This window comes from Schistocerca nitens, chromosome 6 (assembly GCF_023898315.1).
Source record: "Schistocerca nitens isolate TAMUIC-IGC-003100 chromosome 6, iqSchNite1.1, whole genome shotgun sequence".
In the NCBI taxonomy this organism is placed as follows: domain Eukaryota; kingdom Metazoa; phylum Arthropoda; class Insecta; order Orthoptera; family Acrididae; genus Schistocerca; species Schistocerca nitens.
In genome coordinates, this window is record NC_064619.1 from 377,778,762 (window position 1) to 377,801,235 (window position 22,474).

At 36.8% G+C, this 22,474-nt stretch overlaps 1 protein-coding gene across 1 annotated transcript in view; it reads left to right on the top strand.

Moving 5' to 3' along the window:
• Nucleotides 1–20,238, top strand: part of LOC126262763 (class E basic helix-loop-helix protein 22) — a gene marked incomplete at its 5' end in the record, with an annotated part of 73,451 nt that extends 53,213 nt beyond the window's left edge. Inside the window, one exon of the mRNA XM_049959576.1 lies at nucleotides 19,312–20,238. Within this exon, the coding sequence (XP_049815533.1) occupies nucleotides 19,312–19,512 (201 nt within the window). The remainder of the gene's footprint in view (nucleotides 1–19,311) is intronic.
• Nucleotides 20,239–22,474: the final 2,236 nt, after the last annotated feature.

Genomic DNA, 22,474 nt, shown 5'->3' on the forward strand with positions numbered 1-22,474 from the left:
TGCTGGTGTTCTGACCAACCCCACCATACAGCAGAGTAACAGATCACAGCATGTTGCTGCTGCTACTTTGCATGCCATAGTCAGGAATTCTTCAACAGTGTGTCACTGTTTTGCATCTAAGGCAAAACATAGCACTTCATGGATGTCAAACTCTGCATCCGGACCATACCAGAAAGTGCATCAACATTTGCGTGCTGTATGGTGGGCTAATTATGGATGTTTAAGATATAGTTACTTAGGAATAATGCCCACTGTTGCAGCTGCTGCACTTTCTTATTGGGAAGTTTCAAATGGGGACTGAACAGTAAAATAAGGGGCTCGAGATCGGTGATCAGGTGGAACTTGGTACCATAGAGATACATCCAAAACTTCCTTACAGCATATTGATAGGCATTGCCTCTTTCTCAATTTACAAATAATTCCTCTGAAACTTCCTGACACCATATTGATAGGCATCGCCTTTTTCTCAGTTTACAAATAATTCCTCTGTGCCAAATTTAATGTTTTAGTTGCAAATATATTGGGCAGTTATGTGCTGTCGGAGTATTTGTGGGACAGCATGGCTCTGATATCATAATATGACACATCGGTGGCAAGCATTAAACATTTGCTAGGATGGAATGTTGCTAAGCAAGGGGCCAAACTAAGGAATTTTTTAAATTGTAACAAAAGCCTTTGGCATGCCTCTGATCAAGCAAATTTAAAACTTTTTTTACACAGTTGATTAAGTGGCTGGGAAATCTGGACCATGTTGGGAATGAACTTCACATAAAAATTTACTTTGTCAAGGAACGAATAGTCCTTTGAGGCTCTTAGGAGCTGGTAAGTTAGTGATTGTGTCCACTTAATCCTATGTGGACATGAGCCATCTTTTCTTAATATGTTTCCCAGATACTTGACACTTAGCTCAAAGAAACTAAATTATTGAGGTGACGATGTAGACCATGGGCCTGGAGCCATACAAACATCATCTGAATGTTGCACTGTTGCTGTTCTCGTAAGGCCCCAGTAATTAGCAAGTCATCTAACTAACTAACACAGTTTAGGATACTTTGAATCAGTTGCTCAAGATATCTCAGAAATATCAAGGGAGCCCTGGCAACCCCAACCTTCTCGAACAGTATATCCCAATTGACATATTGATTGAAAGGAGCTATCAGTGAGACCTCTCTCTGAAAAATAATGACCCCCAGCCAATTTTGCCAACAATTCCTCCAGCCAAGAAACTGGACATAGATCGACATTTGCTTTAGCATTAACAGTAGACTTAAAATCACCACAAATTCTAAATGACCCACTTTGTTTCTTAACTATGACTATCTGCATAGCCTACTGGCTAGATAATACTAGAAATATAACTCCCATACTTCACAACCTACCTGGTTCTGTTTTATCTTGCTCACGCATGGTGAAAGACACTGGAAAAGCCCTACAAAACACAAGGACTGCCTGTTGCTTTAAGGATACATGGGCCTGGAACCCTATTGTACAACCTAATGTATGTTCAAACAGTTGGTTATATTGCATACATAACACATCAATTCTGTGAAAGGTACTGCAATTGAAACTGTATTCACTTGGCCCTTAATTTGAAAACCAAAAAGCACACAAGTGTCTAGCCAAATATGTTAGTTGTCATCCAAGAGTTGACTACTAAAAGGGTCAATTGCCAAGCTGCCTTTTTATACTTAGCATGGACTATGATCTGACCCCACAGCAGAATCAACTGGTCATTGTATGTTATCACTCTGTACTGAGGGAACCTCAGCTGTGGTAAGCCAATGTGCTGGTAAGTGTCCTCATAAATCAGAGACACAGCAACACCTGTGTCCAAATGAAAACCCGTTGTTACCCTAGTTGCAACATGGGCTTCTTCATCCCATCTCCTGTTGCTACAGGCACCAGGAAGATAGTGTGCAGCCCACTGGTGACTGATGTTATTGCCGCATGCCAGCCGAGGGTGACACTTGCTAGAGGGACTGGTCTGAGGCAAGCAAAACAGATGATGTCACAGAAAGGCAGTGATGCCACTGATATTGTGAGCCACTATCCAGACACAATTTGACAGCATGAACTTTCCTGGGACACGTTAACAATGACAGGGAGAAAATTGGTGTATTAGCTTCTGCTCATTTTGGGGAATACTGACAGTGCACATAGCACTTCTGTTTTTTGTGCATTTACCAATGACAAGGATGTTAGATAGTTAACTACTGCAATGACTGTTAAATCGGACTACCCGACAAACATGTGCTCAGGAAATTGGATGATGATGTTGACTGGATCATAGAGCACAACAGCAACTAATACTACAAAAAATGCTGACACAGAGGAACCATGAGACATAGCTTGTGCTGATGCAGTTACTTCAAGAGCTTTGGAAATTTTTGGCACATCACTCATGATTGGATCAGATGATGCTAAAGCCTTTGCACTAACTTCTTTATCAGGAGCAAGATGTATAATTATATCAGGCATTAAGGATTCCACATATGATGTGCCACACTGTTTACAGAGAAAACAACACTTGCATGCTAAACCTTGCAAGTAAGCAGCTCATGCTGTGTATGACTTAAACATTGCTTAGCACATTGATTAAACTTGAGCCTAGTTATAACTACATGGATTTGGTGACTGTAATAGTCAGCCAGGAAACCATAAACATCAGAAACAGGAAACCATAAACATCAGAAAAGCACAAATCACTGGGGTTCAAGGGTCAGTCTAGTTTTTGCACCACTTCATACAGTTCATTTCCACACAACAGTAAGAGTGCACACAAGCATTCCAGTCAGTTACTTGACTTGCCTTGCAGTGAAGAACAAAATGACATAAATATATCTTTCATCTCTCCTTTTCTGTGTCAAAGCAAATGAATGGATTAGGAAACTGCAGCTGCAGCCTGTTGTTGGTTTTCTTACAGTTGTAACAGGAATTCCTGCTTTTGCTGGTGGAAATCCCACTACTGTTCATACAACTGCTGTTGCTGGAGTTCCCACTGTTTTTGTAACTGTTGCTGTGGCTGCAATTGTTGTTGCTGTTGCCACAACTTTAGAAACTCAGGATTCATGCTTTACTGGAATAGATGCATTGTGAGAAAGTACTTGTGGAAAGCTTGACAGGGTCATCTTAAGCATATACGAGTACAGCAGTCCAGGGAGCAATTCAAATCACAAAAGTAAGTCAGACAAGGTCAAAGCTCTACTGTTCAATGGCAAGTTACTAAAGTCATCCTCAAAGACTAGCAAGAAATTGAGTGGCAAGTATCAAACCATGCTAGTAACTCTAAATTTTCTGAAAAATTCCTGCTTTTCCAGAAATGCTGTTCAGTATTTTCTTAAAGTGCTTCCTAAATATGTATATTTTGGTGAATATCCTCAAATCCTTAATGAACACTCATCTTTGATGAATTCATTCAGGTCCATGGAAATCATAGAGTACTAATACTATTTCAGCTACTAACATCTTATTTATGCATTCATCATGGATTTATTTTTTTCTCATTCCTTATATTTGTTGTTTTAATAACTATTCTTGCATTTCATGTCACTAGTTCCAAATTATGTTTATCTAGCCCACTGTTATTTGCGTAATTTTTTTAATGAGTGGTAGCCTCCTACTTAAGAGTTTACATTGTTACATTCTCTTTCTTTCTGTTTCATTGCATGATTTTTATTTGATTCCTCTACTTTGAGGCTCTGTTGTTCCAGTGTCAATACTCTTTCTGTTTTAATTTCTGCTTTGTCTCTTCTTTTCACAATTATCATTTAAAATATTGAAGAAGAAGCTCTTGTTCTGTAGATTTGGTGTCAGCTTGTTTATAATCATCAGCCAAACCAGACCACTACAAGTTTTGGCCAGAACTTCCCTTGTGTTGTACCTGCTCATAGTTTTATTCCTTATTGCTGGCACAAAGAGGAAATAAGTGATAAATAAAAAAGGAAAAGGACCTTACAAGAAAGATAAAGGTATTGAGAGAGAAGGATGGGGAGGGGGAGGGGGACATCATTAGTCATGAAAAGGAGCAGCAGCAAACATTGCCCTTGCTAATAAACAACCAAGTAGAAGTGTATCAAACATACTTTGACAAATTCAGTTTACACCACAGGCAGACATTACTTACAAAAATATGAGGAATAAGGATTTATTTTTATTTCATTATTTATTTATGAGTTCCATGGATCCTTGATGTGATTGTATCACTGGGATGTAGACTTTGTCACATTATTACAGTAATAACCATATGTAAATGGTCATGAGGCTGACAATCTAAATCAAATGTAAATTGATACATCAGGTTCAAGTGTTCAAATAAGAACACAGATGGTTACACAAAAAAATTATAGGCTTACACTGTATTCATATAAAAAGCATTCTTTCAACAATTGATATTCCAGTGTGACATTTCTTATAGGAATTTCTAATAGTCATTTCTTATAGGAATGCTTAAACACATTCCACTAGTTATTACACACTGTCAAAAATTCCTGTAAAGAATAGAAAGAACTATTCAAAAGATAAAATTTTAGCTGTTTTTGTGTTTAGTCTTATCCCCAGTGACTGATTTAAACCAAACTCAAAGTTTATTGTACACTTTTATACATGAATAATGTACTGCTTTCTTGAACATGCTGAGATTTTTTTATATTTTTGTGAAGATCAAGTTTACTTCTTGTACCATGATCATAGTATTCAGTATTTGTTCTGTAAATTGTATGATTATTGTTCACAAAGCGCATTAGTGAAAAAATGTACTAGCATGGCATGGTGAGGATCCCGAACTGTTTTTCTGCAAGAGCATCTAAAGTGCACTCTATCCATAATTCTGTTTGGCTCTCTTCTGTGCAATAAAGACTTATTTGCTCATGATTGGTTTCCCCAGAACACAATAAGTGAATGGAAATATCCAAAGTATGCCACTTTGATTGTTTCCAAGTCACAAACAGATTAAACTGAGCAAGTGGCAAATGCTGCTGAATTCTGTCTTTTACATAGGTCAGTGATATGAACTGACCAGTTTAGATTGATATTAGTGTGTATCCCAGGAATTCGGAAGAATCAGCTCATAGCATTTCTTTGTCACCACATTTTGTTTCAATATTTTCCAACTTTTTGTTTGCTGTTTGAATCTGAATGAACTGAGTCTTGTTAACATTGAGCTACAGATCATTTGAAATGAACCAATGAAGAACTTCTTTGAATGTAGTGGTCACAGAATTATCTTGTGCAGTTGGATGCTTTGTCAATCACACTGGGTGTGTCATCTGCAAATAAGGAGAAGTGTGCTTTTTGTGTCAAATACTATTGCAAATCATTGATGAAGATTAGCAAAATACAGGACCAAGCACTGAGCCCTGTGGTACTCCACATGTCACTGTATCTGAATCAGAGCAGACAGGTGGCACTGCAGAATTATTCAGTATTACCTTCTGCCTTGTGACCTCTAGATTTGACTCGAGCCACATCCTTACTTTACCATTTAAGCCATAATGCTCAGCCTTGTAAGTAGAATTTTGTGATCTATGGTGTCAAATACTTTAGATAGATCACATAAAATTCCACCTGCTGAAATTTCATCATTTATGGATTTGAGGAGTTGTTTGACAAATGAGAAAATTGCAAGTTCAGGTGAAATGCCCTTTTGGAATCCAAACTGATTTGTACTGAGGTTTTTATGTTTATTAAGATGATCTATGATTCTCTTGAACACAAATTTCGTTAGGATTTTGGAAAGAGTTGTTAGCACTGAAATTGGCTGGTAGTTGGAAACCTCAGCTTTTATCACCTTGTTTGAACAATGGTTTAACAATTGCATATTTGAATCAGTACTTTGATTTATAGACTCATTATATATGTGACAGAGAACATTAAGAATAAATTTGCAGCAGTGCTACAGTAATTTCATAGACATATCCACACCAATGGAATTGTTATTTTTCATTTGGCTTTCAACCAGTTTCATTCTGCGCTGCTTTTTGTAGGAGGTTAGTGGCTTCAAGCATAGACCCTTTACAACCAGTTTGATCCACTCTATCAAAAAATTGTTGTTGAAGATATTGGCAGTTATATCATCATCATCTACCATACTTCCATTATGACATACTTCGACACTTTATCTTCTGAAATTTTTCCTGTCTCCCTTTCGACCACCTTCCATACTGTTTTTAATTTATCATTTGAACTGTCGGTTTCAGATTTAACAAACATGCTCTTTGATTTTTTTAAATTACATTCTTTAGGATACAACACTATAATTTGTGGTGCTCCCTATCCTGAGGTTTGTTAGAATTTCTGAGTGAAAAACAAAGCATTCTCTTTGTTTTACAGTCTGTTTTGATTCCCTTAGTAAACCATTGTCTCCTGTAACCACTTAGGCTGGGATTTTTTGACATTCTTTTAGGAAATACAGCTTCAAAAAGGTTAATAAATTCATTCAGGAATAGGTTAAATTTGTTGGTGACATTTTTAGCCTTATATGCTATGCCCCATTGTAGCAGATGCAAATGTCTGCTGAAGGTTTCCAGATTCTCACAGTTGATTAGTCTAAAAGATCTATTAATAAAAACTGTTGTTGTTAGCAGGACATACAAGTACAAAAATTTACATTGAAGTCATGAAGCATGATTATTTCCTTGGTTTTTGAGAACACGTGAGTTATAAGTGATTCTACTTGCTTGATGAATATACTAAGTTTTCCTGAAGGAGCTCTGTACACAGTAATCACATAAATAGCCAGGGTATTAACAAAGAGGTAAATGCAGCAAGCCTCAAAGGGTTGACCAACACATTACTTTTTTCAATATTATTTTTAACACATGTTATTACTCTACCTTTATTGATTGTATTCCTAGTGTAATAAGCTGCTAAGCTGTACTTGTATAGTTACATAATTTCAGTCCTTTCCTTCAAATGGTGTTCAGCAAAACATAATATATGGGCATTGTCTATTGCATCATGGTAATTAATGCAGACAGACAACTGGTTCAGTTTGTTTCTTAGGCCCATTACGTTTTGGTGAAAAATACAAAGTTTTCCGTGTCCTAAACTCTTTGTTCTGATGCCACTGTATTGTTGTAAATTGCAATTAGAGATTATAGGACGTGTTCCTGCAGGTTTCTGACTTAAGTTGGTCCTGTAATTGAGGCTGGGTACCAATAATCCTGTAGTGCTATGCGTATCCTGGTTCTTGTGCTTCTTCTGCATATTGCGCCCATAAGCCCCCCCCCCCCCCCCCCTTCTTCTGCATACCTCTGTTACTACTGATTATGGTGAAGACACATCAGGTGGTGCTTGCAGTGCTGAAGATTGTGGAGGGTCTAATACTGATGAAAGGTCTTGAGCCACTGATGGAAAATCATCTGCAGATGACGTTTCTGACACTGCTACTGATGAATGCAAGGGGACAGAAGTTGTAGATAAGGAGATCATCTAGTGATAATACTTCTGGTTATGACAGTGTTTGTATCAGGACCTTAAAATCTTTGTGCTTGCTTGAAAGGGCAATCACAAAGTAATCTTTGTAACCATTCAGTGTCTAAGAACACACTTTCTGAGAGAGAGAATATGCTATCATGGTATTATATATCAGAATTGAGATACAGCAATTCATCTTCGCTTACAGGCTCATGTGACTCCATCCAGCTATATAAAAAATTCTTGAGAATTTCGGGTTCAATATGATGCTACCTTATTTTTCAGAGCAGGACTACTGTATCCCCTAGTCTGATATTTCATATAGAAAATCATTAAATGCCTCACATGTGAAGTTCTGGCACAGATAAGCCACAAAAAATATTTGTTTGTATGCACTATTGCCTTTGATTATGTGGACTATAAAATTTTGCTCAGAAAAAGAAAATGTTAATAGTATTAATCATATTCCATTATATACATGGAGTATTACCTGCTGAAAATAAAGCATGGTCAATATTAACAAACTGCACCATGGGAGAAAACTAAACACATTCATTTCTTCAAAAGGCTATGCCTTGTTGATGCAACCACTCGTAACAGGGAAACAGGAGAATATAAAATATAGAGTCACACAAAGACTGAAGTACTTATCAGTGTGTTGACTAGAAGACATTGCTTGTGCAGCAGTGTATGCAGGAAAGCTTGTGTGAAGTTTGAAAGTAGGAGAGAGGGAATGGTACAATTTAAACTAAGAGAGTGTGTGTTAAGCTGCGACTGGACTGCTAAGTTGGTAAGAAACTTGTCTGCAAAAACTAAGGTTCAGAATTTGAGTCTCAGTCTAGTACACTGTTTTAACCCTTCAAACTGGTAGTTTCCATGTTCATGCTTAGTCTACTGCTGGTGACTGACTGGTATAGGAATGCAACATTTTATTCGATTAGCACTGGTTCAGGAATTATTTGCCAACAATTAGGGAATTTTTAGAAATTGTTCATGACAGAACTTTATTACTTTTAAAACATAAATGATCAGTAAAAATTATCTTTCAGTGTAATATACCTTGAGAAAATCTTGAAACAAAGTCCTGCTCTGTCCATGAGTTGCCAGGATTTCTGTTATGATACACAGCCTCAATTTTACATGTGCATCTTCCTCTGCCTTTTCAAATGCATTGTGCACTGAAATGTTTAGTAGCCTTTTACAAATTTTCACATACTGCTTTACACTGTTTTTTCTTTCCATGAGAATAGTTTTTAGTTACTGATTTGTCTGACTCATTTTTGGATATGATAAACATAATTAAAAATGTGAAATTCAATGCAAGAAGAGTTGTATAAACAACAAAATATTAGTAATAAAAAAATGCATCCAGGAAGCATACATAAATAAAACATTGTAACTAAAATAGTACAAAAACTGATGCAATACAACATAATGTACATAAATAGGAAAAAGCCTTAATATTAACTGAGTAAAACGTAAATCAAAAACTACTTGAGGCTGTTCGTTAGCCATGTATCTTTACTTGCCTAATCAAGGCAAAACATATCGAAGAGTCAAAATGTTAGGACCACAGCCCACCAAGAGTTTGAATGTTGTTTGGCAGCATTGCAGGCATGCGATTTAGTAATGAAAGTATACAAGCAGAGCAGAGACAAATGGGAAATCATTCTAGCAAATGGGGAAATACACTGACGTAAGTGTCGTTGACAAAGAGCAATTGTTAATGGCCCAGCACCTTGGAACAGGGGTCTGGGAAAAGGTGAAACTAGTTTCTTTTCACTTTATGTTGTCTTGAGGACCAAGGGAAAGTGGTTAAGGACAGGTAGGTGATGTAGTGTTAGATGTCCATGCCTTGTCACAGAACATTGAGGTCAGAGGCTTCCCATTCCGTAAAGCAGGAAGAGTGGCAGATCTGACTAGAGAGTATAGTGCTGCTGCCAGCATAAGTGCTTCAGAGCACACCATTCAGTGCACTTGTTAAATATGGTGGTCCTCAGCATAAAATCCCTATGTTCTCCTAATGACATTATCAGTAATTATTGCAATTGGCACAGGATGGTGAATCAATGCAAATGTGTTGAATGCACAAATGTATCACATTTCTTGTTACATAAGATCAGTAGTTGTGTCTAGATACACTATTATCAAGGCAAATGACTGCCCAATTCACCTAGGCTTTCATGGGACCCGTGACAGGAACCAATGGCACACTGACAGTTGTGAACTGCATAAACATTATTGCAGACCACTTGCATCCCTTGACAATTGATGTCTTTCCTGATGGCAGTGGCATCTTTCAGAACACTAACTGTCCATGTCACAAGGCCAGTTTGAGGAGCTTGATAGTGAACTTATGAGGTTGTCATGGCCATGAAATTCGCTTGATCTGAACCCAACATGACACATCTAGTATGGTGTTAGTAGGCACCACCTCTGTACACAAAAACTGTTGGTCTGTAATTTAAACTGATTGCCTGATTTTGCACATAGATGTATGGTGGCATATACCTCCAGAAACTTTCCGAAGTTTTTTTGAATCCATGCCATGCAGAACTGCTGCTGTATTGCATTCTTTGTCGACCAATGCACTATTAAGCTCATTTTGCCCACTCAGTGTATATGTTGGAGTACAGACCAAAATTTTGACCAAAATTTTCTAAAGAGTTTAATAAATGAGCCAAATGCCAGAGTTAATTCATTTATTTGATTCATTGATGGAGTTAATAGAATGTCAGATAAATCTATTAAAAAGTTTGCCTGCAAAAAATATGTGTAACCCATTGCTTCTGGTTTATTATTCAAAACAGGCTGGAAAGATGCTTCAAAATCAGGTTCAAAGAAATGAAATGGCTGTTCATATGATCATTTGTTCAAGGTGAAAAATCTGTTGAAATGCTTATCAAAAGGTACTGGCAGTTGATGCAACTAAAGTGTTTTGGATTACGTGAATGACTACACTAAAAGTCTGAGATTCTGTATCACAGAATATTCAAAACATATGTTATTCCCCATTGTTTTATCTGTTATTTAGGTATCAAAACACTAAAATTTGAGAGATTGAGGCAAATTAATAATTTTAAAAGCAACCTTTTTTTCTCTTAGTACATCTGAAGAATCAGAAGCAAGATGAAATAAGAAGTATAATAAATGCCAGTTTTATCAGGTAGACTGTGGTATATATCACACTTTTTCTAGTGGAGTATGCTTGTATACTCATAAGCCAGTGGAAAAATGGAAACAGAGCCACAGCCAAAAGGGAATATCACAGGCAGATGGGGGAGAGGGGGGGGGGGCACATTATGATGATGATGGCTTAAAATCAATCTCCTTAAAATGTTTCAAAAATGCTGTATTTTTACAAATTCTTTTTCGAAAATCTGGAGTACTCCACTTCACTTTTCTTCACTAGTCCATAAAGCCCATTGACTCCTTCACAGTATATCAGCCCAACCCTACCCTACTCCAAAACTTTGACCTCTGCAAATTTCTGTCCCTGCTTTATCTTCCTTACCAACTGGTATTCAGAGGAGTTGAGCTCCAATTCTCATGTGACTATCTTGATCAAGATTATCATGGTCCTCTGAAGTCATGTTATGGTATTACAGAAGTGGTGTCTTCGGAAAGACCACAACCAATTTCCTGCCCCTTCTGGTTCACCAGTGCTAATGACAATGAAGTCAGCGGTGGCATATGAAACTGTGAAGCTTCAATTTAGGTCACCAATTTATGGAATACTAGCAACCCACCTCAGCTTTGCACATGTAACACTATGTATCTATGGCCAGATGACTTGTCCATTGTAGAGGTAATAATGATGTACAGAAGCATTCTTCGTGTCTCAGTCTATCTACTAATGGAAACCATGTCAAAATCCCTACAGTAGGGACCAGACTTCATATACATACAGAAAAACATGGCAGGGGACTTCATTTCATCGTAGTTCGATCAGTTTACACATAATGTGATGAAATTAATACATTACAAGCAACGTAAGTTTTCTGTGTGACTCATGGCTGTATGTGTGTGTGTGTGTTATTGTATACATCTTTTAATTTGTAGTGTATCATATATCTGAGGCTGGCTGAGTGATCATGTCTGAAGGCCACAAAGGAAAAAAATGAAAATGAAAAGAAAAAAAAACACACTTGATCTAGGTACATAGCCCATGACAGCATTCCTCTTGTAAACTTTAGTGCACAATGATTCATTGCTGAGACTCATTGTCACAATTCTTTCTTAGTGGCTGACTTTTTCACCATGCCTTGCTGCTAAATGTCAAGTTTTCTCGCTGTGCAATTGTTCACGATGAATTGCTTGCAGCATTTCGAAGTTACGGTACTGCCTGTTGTTTGAAGGATGTGCAGTGAATTATGAGAGTGAATTGTGATTGCTAATTGCCTACCCCCATGAACCATGGACCTTGCCGTTGGTGGGGAGGCTTTCGTGCCTCAGCGATACAGATGGCCGTACCGTAGGTGCAACCACAACGGAGGGGTATCTGTTGAGAGGCCAGACAAACATGTGGTTCCTGAAGAGGGGCAGCAACCTTTTCAGTAGTTGCAGGGGCAACAGTCTGGATGATTGACTGATCTGGCCTTGTAACACTAACCAAAACGGCCTTGATGTGCTGGTACTGCGAATGGCTGAAAGCAAGGGGAAACTACAGCCGTAATTTTTCTCGAGGGCATGCAGAATACACTAAGCAGATTCAGAAGGATGTAGATTGCAGTAAGTACTGGGAGATGAAGAAGCTTGTACAGGATAGAGTAGCATGGAGAGCTGCATCAAACCAGTCTCAGGACTGAAGACGACAACAACAACAACAACAACAACAACAACAACAATGTAAATTGACACTGACATTATGAAATAGTCATCTTTTTCCAAAATGGATCCCCAACTATCCATAGAAGTCTTTCAAAATCATCTGCTTTCATCTACAAGGAATTTCTGAATCCCATTTCATCCTATGAATTTAAGGTGTCAAGATCGGGCCAATGTCTATTTCCTTCTTCAAGAAGCTCACAGATCCCTCACTGTTTATAAGCCTGTAAATGTGAAGATTCATTTACCAGTCTTATGTACAATTTCAAAGTATACAAAGATATAATATGTGAACAATTAAGTCACATGCACACTGGCTGTACTGCACCATGCCAAACATGAACCACCTATTGTCAGTACATCAAAGCAGCTGCAGCATTCATGGGTGCTGTTTGGCTGTGGCTACATCAAGGCACATGGAGCTGTGCTTCCAAGTTTGACCATTCACCACTAGATGGCCATAGCAAAAGTTTCAAAGCAGTGGTGAACTTTATTCATCAGAGTTCAGCAAATTTCCACAAAGTATTTGTAAATCATACACATGAACTTTCCTCATGAATCAATCTAGCAGTAAAAACTAGATTAGAATTCCTTCATTAGTTTCTGAGATTAGCCAAGATCTACAGCCAGAAGTGAGCAGGCAATTTCAATTTATATATACAGAGAATGGGTATCAGCATACAAAACCTTCCTTGTAAATCAGTCTACCTTTTAGTAAAAACAATATCAAAATCCCTTCAGCTGTTTCTGAGATTAGCCTCCGTATACTGACAGATGTGAGCAAGTGACTTCAATTTATATAGATAGAGAAGGAGATATGTATCAGAGGCTGGATGAGCTGGCAGAGATAAAAGAAAAAAATAAGCATGATGTACATATTTAGCTCATGTTACACCATTCCACTTATGTAGCTTAGTACACACTGTGATGCACTGTTGAAACTCATTGCCATAATTCTTTGTCAAGGACTCTTTATGGCAGACGTTTTCACTGTGCCATGCAAAAAACCATATCTACACCTAGGTTTGATTCAAGGAAGGCAGAAAGCTGAATGTTGAGTCATCTGCTGTTGCCAGAAGAATGTACTGTATGTAAATGAAGCAAAGTTTGTAAAGTTGCTGAATTTTTTTTTTGCTTATAGCATAAAAAACAAAACATCACATATTTTGGATTCACATGTTTTTTCACTATGCAACTGCTCTCAAATGATTGCAGGAAAACTATTAGTTAAAAATATTTTGTTCTTTCAAACTGTAAATCTCGTATCATAGCCTGATGATGAGGTGATTACCTTTTTGTTATTGGTTATTTTTATTATGATACTTCAAAGTTGAGTAACTTACTGCCCACTGTTACAAAGAATTTGCAGTGCATTTAAGAGAGTGCAAGTTGTTATTGCTAATTTGACAGAAGTAGAAATTGGCAGTCTGAAATTGTCATCTTATTTTGAAATGCATATCTCCATATCACTGAGAGGTAAATGCTAGGTTAAAAGACAGAGTAAAAAAAGGGACCCAGCTGGGATTTGATCCAGTCACCACTAGACCACAACACCAGATGAAAATTTGGCCATGCCTGCTGCTCTCTCAATGCAGTGCTTCTCTCTCAAGTTATGGTGGTTGTCGACATGGTAGCAATGACGTCATTTTAACAACTTCACTTTAATCCAACGTAATTCAGACAAATTGTGTGAAATATTTATACATTATCCACATAAATGTTTCTCATGAGTCAACATGTCTATTAGTCAAAACTGGATTGGAATCCCTATGACAGTTCCTCCAATTAGCCTGCATCATATAAGGATGAACATGAGCAAGTGACTTCAATTTATATATTTGAGAAGAAGATACATGTTCCAATCATAGCCAAGCAAGAAAAGAATGTGCTCTTAAAACTTTTGACGTTAATAGCACGAGGTCATCATGGGATTAGGAGTGCAAAGGTGAGGGTAAAGAGAGCTTGCAAATTTACATATCTGAGAGTAGACATTTGACAGGTGGGATATAGTTGTGCTTTAAGGAACCACCACAGAATCATTAGAAATGACAATCAGTGTGATGAATGGCAGCATAGTATTTGTATGGGGTATTGTATTACAATCAATATGAGTAATGACGCTAGCAACTTCTAGAGACCCAGAGACCATCGCTACTGCTACACAATACAGGAAAAATAGCATCTTATCTTGCAACTTTGAACTGCTTTGGCAGTAGCACAAGTTGAATTAGCATGACTGTGAGCTGCAAGTTGCAGTAGTAATGTCAATGACAGACCGTAAGTGTGGATAACAGTAAAATCTTTTAAATCAGTGAAGTGTTCCAGGATACTGAGAAGTCTGATAGTTACAGGTTACTATTACTAATACCTTCCATGATTTGGATACTGTGGACAAAAACATCCAGACACTCAAAAATTTAGAAGCAGTCTGACAAGTACAGGACTCAAAGTGTAAGTTAAGGCAAGGAACCAAAGTCTTAAGATTGTCTTATTGTGTGGCCAGAATCACTGGAGGGGAATAACAGAACTGTTACAAAACTCTCTAGGAAATGATTACCAGGTAACTAATATTTTTAAACCAAGTGGAGGGCTTAGTAGTGTCACCCGTGATTTAGGTCTTTGGGGAAGGCCCTTCGAAAAAAAGATCATGCAACAATTGTAGGGGGTGCAGGAAACAGGCTAACCAAAGCAGTGGTAAATTTACCTCTAAGACAGAATTGCACGACAAATACAGTACACTTGAAACAGATACTTGCAAAACAAACTATTGTTGCCTGGACAAAACCATATATATTAAAGAAAACATATTTGGTGCCTTCAGTTACAACTTTTGAAGGCTCATTGATATAAAAGTTCGACTCTCATAATCTTCACAGAAGAATGAAAGAACAAATGTAAAGTCAGCATATACGTAGTGAATATCAGAGCTTGATGAGGAAATTACTGAAACTGAACATATCCAACTTAATGGCCATGAGCTAATATTGGACTACTATAGTTCCAGTAAAAGAAAAGATGAGTGGTTGTATCATCATCATCATCATCATTTATTGCCTTATCGGGCCTTTAAGGCCTACAGCAAGAAGAACAAACGGAAAATTAAAGAAAAAATGACTTACAAAAGTACACTATACAGTAGTAAAAGTTACATATATACATTACAGCTTAAAGAAAAACGAAAAATAAACAGGGCATTCAATCAAAGGTTTAAAAGGCAAGAGGGATACATTACAGAAACAAAAAACACACACGCAGTGTCTGTCAATTACACGAGAGGAGGGAGCTGTTGCAGATGGCAGTCCATCTCATCCGGTCGTTGGCGTCCTCCTCCACGGCTGCTGGTTCCACTTCTTTCAGGATCGTTGTTATCCTATCCTTCCATCGAGTTCTTGGGCGTCCTCTAGGGCGTTTTCCTGTGGGTTGAGAGTGGAGGACTCTGTTTGGAAGGGATCCGTCTGCCCGTAGGATGTGGCCAAACCATTGGAGTCTCTTCTGCGCCAATATTCGTCCAATGTGTGGCTTTCCATACCGCTGGTATAAATCTTCTTTTTTTCTTCGTTCCCATTTACCTTCCATGGCATTGTAGATGGGTCCATATATCTTCCGAAGTACCTTCCTTTCAAATGCACATATTGCTTCTTCTGTTGTTGCTGATGTTGCCCAAGTTTCACAGCCGTATAAAAGTACTGGTCTCACCAGTGTCGTGTATAGGTGGATCTTGTTTTTTTGCGATATCAGCCGAGATCTGAAAAGATTGTATATGCAAAAAAAATTGTGTGAAGTCCACACTCTTCTGGTCAATGAATATTGTGTTGAAAACTCTTTGAATGCTGTGCCACAATACTGGCTCATGAAACACACATGCTTGTAGATCAGACAGTTGGAAGGCCACCAGCATGAAATATCTTAACCTTCATAAAGCAATTAGAAGTCATTTTAATGACATAAGCAGATCAAACTGAGAAATCATTGTTTGTTGAATCTTTAATGTTAATTTTCTATCAGATAGTACTTATTGAGGGCACTTCAAGTTGGTTAAATTTAGTTTTGTATTATTTACCACAATAAAATTCACCACAAGGACTGAAAGACATAGTACAACAGTCTTTGATAATTTGTTTCTCCCCTGACAATCTTCAGTAATTCAAATGTCAAATCGTTGTCAATGATGGTCAAAAGTTAACAATAAAAATTAATGACCTTTTAGCCCCAGGTCATAGTAGAAAAGTGTTGTATCCCAAAAGTGTAAATAATAATGCCACCACAGAATTTAGAGAGAAATAACAAGAATAATGCTGGCAAGAGATTTATAAAGCAGATAGTGTATATGGAAAAATTATCTCTTTCTTAGACATGTTTCTAGAGAACTGTCTTGTGTTCCCCTAAAACAAACAAGGGTAAAATTGAATAGAAGCAATTATAAGGGATGCGCAACTTCTAGTATTATAGTATCTAATCCTAGGATGAGCAAGTTTTGTTTAATTCAGAGAACCTTATTGTTCTAAAATCCTCCAATCTGTTATTGAAGAAAGGTGAAATACATGTAATATGGTCAAAAATTAAAACACTACAAGTAAGACGGAAACATACCAGAAGACTACTGAAAAAGAAACAAGCTATAATAGCAGTACAAATGAAATTGAGCACTCGCAGTATAGCTCTTGCAGAAATGGTGACACATTTAAAAATAATGGAAATTCCTGGGTGGAAGAATATGTAAAATAATGGAAAGGCAAAAATTGATTGTAGATAGGTAAAGAAAAGTTAAAGAGTATGCGATGGAAGAGAGCCAAATTGACAATGTGCAACAATAATAGAGATTCCTGAATGGAAGAACAAATAAAATAGGAGAAAGGCAAAAGGCCTTTCCCTTACTTTATGTATTGATACATTTAAAACACTGTCAAACAAATTCAGTGGCAGCAAACATTAAACCCATTAATAAATAGAATACAACTGCACTAAATTTATTTACACAGACACTACATGAACTATCAACATATATTATTATCAAAAAACATAACCTTCAAGGAGATTACAGTATTCATAAGGTCACTAAAATGTAGTAATTCTGCTACATATGACTGTGTTTCTAGCGCAATATTAAAATATTGTGCTGGCTTGATAAGACCACATTTAAGCTATTTTTGTAATCAATGGGTCAAAGAATATTTCCCAAAAGATTTCAGCATGCCATAGTAATAATTACCTATAATCTTTTTTTTTTTTTTTTTTTTTTTTTTTTTTTTTGACCTTTCTAAAGTCTTTGAGTGTGTGAATCACAAAATTCTACTTAGAAAAAAAAGTTTTATAGTGTCATTAGCATTTATCTTGTATGGGTGGAGTCTTACCTTCATAAAAGAAAGTAAAGGATCATGTAAACAGCGTATGTCATAGGCGTGAAACTAACCTCAGGAAGGGGAACATAATGTGTGGGATGCCAAAAGGGTCAGTACTGAACCCACTCTTATTCCTGACTTACAAAAATGTTTTCCAACAACTTAAAAGAGCAATTCAAAAACTACATTTGTTTTCTTGCTGGTGACACAAACATATTAATTATAGTCCCAAACTGAAACTTAGAAGGCATTGCTCATATGATAGTTGGCCGGGCCTACAAGTGGTTCAAAGATTATGGTTTAAGCCTTAATCTCCAAAAGACTCATATAAGGTTAATAGCAGAAGTAGACATTTAAAATCACATATAAAATGGAATACTATGAGTAAAAGTTTTGGGGTGTAATTGCCAACACATTAAAATGGAACCAATACATAGATAAATTAATCTCATTTGCTGAAGTATTGCCCGTAGAAATATCTCTCATTGTACTGACCTAAACACAAAAGTGTTGACTCATTAATAATACTTTCAGATCCTCGTATCTCAAGGAAGTCTGGGGCAGTGTATCTAAAGTAAATAAAGTATTTTATCCAGCAGAAGTGAGCAGTAAAGTAGATAAACGTGCTACTAATTTTTGTTATTGTCAGTGAAAATCAGTTTCAGCTGAACTGGATCAGAACAAACACAGTAAAAGACACCAAAAGTAATTTTAATGTAGACTTTGCTTCCTTGCGGAGGGTTCAGAGTAGTGTCATGTACTCTGATGCAAGGTACTCAACAGGCTTCCATCTAACATAAAGCAAAAAATTGGAAATCCCACATAGTGAAAAACTAGAAACATACCTCATTAGTCACCCCTTCTGCAAATTATTTGTTTATCTTGATCCAAGGACTGAAATGTTCTGTTAGCCAAATGGGAAGTAGCAGTACTCATTGTAAAGTAACATATTATGAACAGGCCAGTTATTAATATATTGTAAACAGGACACTGGATTTATGAATGTAAGTATTTATTTGAAAAATATCAATGTAATCAAGTACATACAAAAGCTACCAATTGGGGATAAATAGCAGCTGTGTAATGTAACTGGGGAAGCACCAGTTTTTTCCCCAAAGTAGCAGATTTATTGATAACGTTTACTTACATTTAGCTGGCGTAATCACAAATAACATTGAGCAATTCAGTGATAGTTTATTGTTAACAAAGGTGAAAGATTATGTTTCTATGATTTCCTTGTCTTTTGTTAATGCATACCTCTCCTTGAATGAATGAATGAGTGAATGAAGTTTCAAGAGAAGAGTAAGACTTTCACAATCCTACCCATATTTGTCAGGACTGTATCAGCAGTAAATAATAGCTTACTTCTGATGTCATAGCTTTTTGCATACATCGTTGTTGGATGTGAAATCATAAATTCGGCACATATTACTTGCAAATGTCTCACTAGTGAACTGGCATCAAAAAAATGTAAATAGTTGTTCTGAAGATACACAGTGCAGTCTGAAGCTACACAAGTGCACACATTGTACATCTGCACATGATAACAACATTTACATCTGCATCCATTCCTCTCCCCCCCCCCCTCCTCTCTCTCTCTCTCTCTCTCTCTCTCTCTCTCTCTCTCTCTCTCTCTCACACACACACACACACACACACACACATAGAGTGAAAGGACAGTACTCAGAGTAGCTAAAGTGTAGAGTAATCAAGTGTCTCCTCTTGTGTTTAGGCAAATGCCCTTGATGAGCTTCGACGGCTGGTGGCATGGCTTCAGGCTCAGGCCGGGAGCCTGTATGAGCTGCCTCCTGGATTCCCTACAACACCCACTGACAACAAACTGCAGAGGCAAGCAGCAGCAGCTGCCGCTGCTGCAGCTGCCGTCTCTACCTCATCAGGCTCACCTGCTCCTAGACCAGCAGTCAGTGGATAGGACCCAATATAAGTGGATCTGAGTGGACTCATAGGTGGTGCACAGTACTTTCTTTTTGGATTCAAGGCTCATACAATGGACAATTTGAATTTAGTGTAATGTTGGCAAATAGCAGTGATAGCTGTATGATGAAGTACCATTGTAAGTGGCCACAGGAAATGGTGCTCTCAATAGAATTTTTAAAACTGTGGAAATGGAATACATCTAGGAGGCAATAAAATAGTGGTAGGTATATTTTTTATTAGGAAGTGTTCAGTTGATACACTCATATTTTGCTGAAGCCTATGTGGGACATCACTTAAATCTGATAACTTTGTAGGAGTGAAGAATGGGACAGCTATTTTTGTGTTATCACTCTGATGAATCCACAACTGTGCTCAGAAAATTCTGAAAGCAGTATTTTCAATCTATAAGCTGGTAGTGTATTACTATGATAATTTCTAAAATTACTGTCAGGGCACTGGCTGTGACTTTGTCGCACATGTTTTAGATAAGATGTAAATATTTAGTACCTAATCAATTGCAGTATTCTATACAATGTAATGCTCTGCTTAAGTCTTTGTAACTGCCTGGCACTGTCATGAATGTACCTGGTACAGCAAACATTGCAAAAATATAGCCAGAATATAAAAAACAACCTGTTACCTCTTTTGTAGTTTTTAATTAATTTACTGCTAATTTAATGAACCATAGCCTGCATTTTCCTGTTTATGCAAAAAATGATGGTCTGATGACAGACTGATTTCTTGGAATGGTGGTGGCTGAAAGTGGATTATGATTGGTGAAAGAGATACTTGTATGATCTAGTGGATAAATAGAACTATCCAATAGTCCATTAAATGTCTCAAAACTAGTAATGGTTCATTAAGTAAGTAAGTAGAATAAAGGAAAAAATTGTTGTTTATTCATTGCCTTCACCACTACTAAAACATCTCTAATTAATGAGATTTAGTTCTAAATGCAAAACTTCTCTTCATCTATAGAATATAAAATTATACATTCAATTATAATGCAAGTTCAACTGCAGATAAAATTATGAAGTGCTTACATGGGTTCACAATGTTATTTCAGCATTAGAATATTATACCATTCAATCACTGAATTAGTGTTGTGGTAAGGCACAATGGATTGCTGTTAATTAACCACTTTTCTCAGAAATATGACTGCTATTGTGTAAGACAAAGAGAGAACAATACTGACATAACTAATATAACAAAAACAGAGCATCTCATTATTTAATGAACTTGTTATCAAAAACTTTGCAGCACATTTTTATTAGTGGCAGTTGTTTTCTTGGCAAAGTAACAAGCAATTTACTACAGTAGCTCCTCAGTCAGAATCCTGCTGTGCACAGACCTTTATCTCATCACAGTAACTATGATGAAATTAATAGTGGGGATGTATCAATAATTATATTTAAAATGTGATATTAACTAATCAAACAATGGAAAGTCGGCTTGTTAGTCATTAGCTGTCTCATGCATCTCCCCACCACCACCTACTTAGTCTGGTCACAAGCATCTCCTATCCCATCAAATGCAGGGCTACCTGTGAAAGCAGTCATGTGATCTAAAAACTCCACTGCAAGCAATATGACACTCTAACAATCTGGTGACAGTGTTATGATAGAATGTCCATTTGGACAGAATTAACAGCATTAATTGACATGTCCATTTATATAATACTAGTCCTCAGGGCTTTTTCTGCAGACACATCTTCATTATTGCAGTATTTTCATACCTAAAATATTACTGGAATTCCAGTACGAACACAAGGAGCAAAACTGAAGAAAGCAATCATTCACATTCTGCTGATTGACGGATGCCACATACCTCATTTTCTTAACACAATTTCATGTTTGGTATACTACTAAATGCCTTCTGAGGTCAGATTAATTTATATTGAGCAGATAAAAACAGTGTACTGTTTCCCTGATGTGAATACATTCTAATCCTATCCTAATTATCTTGTTTCACACAACAGTTTACTTAATAACATACAGACCAGTGGGTGTGCACTTAACTGTTACTGGTGCTGTTAGAAGACTTATAGTAGACATTCAAAAAGCAATCAGATATAATTCTAGCTTTCAAAAGAAAAGACAATACAAGAAAAGAAGGAAAATAATGTAGGGAAGATTCAGGTAAAAGAACATTTGACACGCAATTCAGGAGTAGGACAAATCAGACATGAACAGTCAACAAGTCAAGTGAAGAACTAACAAATATTAGTATGCAAATGATAATTTAAAAAATGAAGAGTCGTGTAAAAAAACAAGAGATTTGGGGGGTGGGGGGTGGAAAGAGAGAGAGAGAGAATAAAATACTAACAGTATAAAAATGAAAGATGTACATGCATACAATATCATCTAAAATGAGCCTAATCAAGTGAACAAAAATATAAAGATAAGGGAATGAGAATGGGAGATAAAATAAAACTGTCTAGAGAGCTAATGTGGGAGAAATGAGAATAATCTTATTTCACCATACATTTACATGAGCCATAAATTTGGCAGGATAGTGCACCCAATATTTCAGCATACATTACTCCTAATAATGCAAAATACACAAAATATTAAATTGTGAAAGGGATAACCTTGCTGGCTGTGCTGTTAAGTGTTAAACAAGAAAACAAATTTACACAGTGTGATTCTGAGTTGTAGCATATTTTTTATGGTATGTAACATGATTTTACGTGTGTCATTCTTTTAAGAGTGTGAAAAAAATAAAGTTGGATTTTTTTATTGAAATACAGTTCACTCTATAACTGTGTGAGTGGCCATACTCTCTCAGCCTAGAGGAGAGCTAGATCACTAGATCCACTAGAACTATGGCCTAGGATTGATGGAGCTTTACTTTTTAGACTGTTATACTTTAAATACATAGATAAGTAATGGAATTCTGAATAAGGCTTTTCAGTAACAAATAAGCTCTGTAAGTCAACTAGTAAAATTTTTCTACTG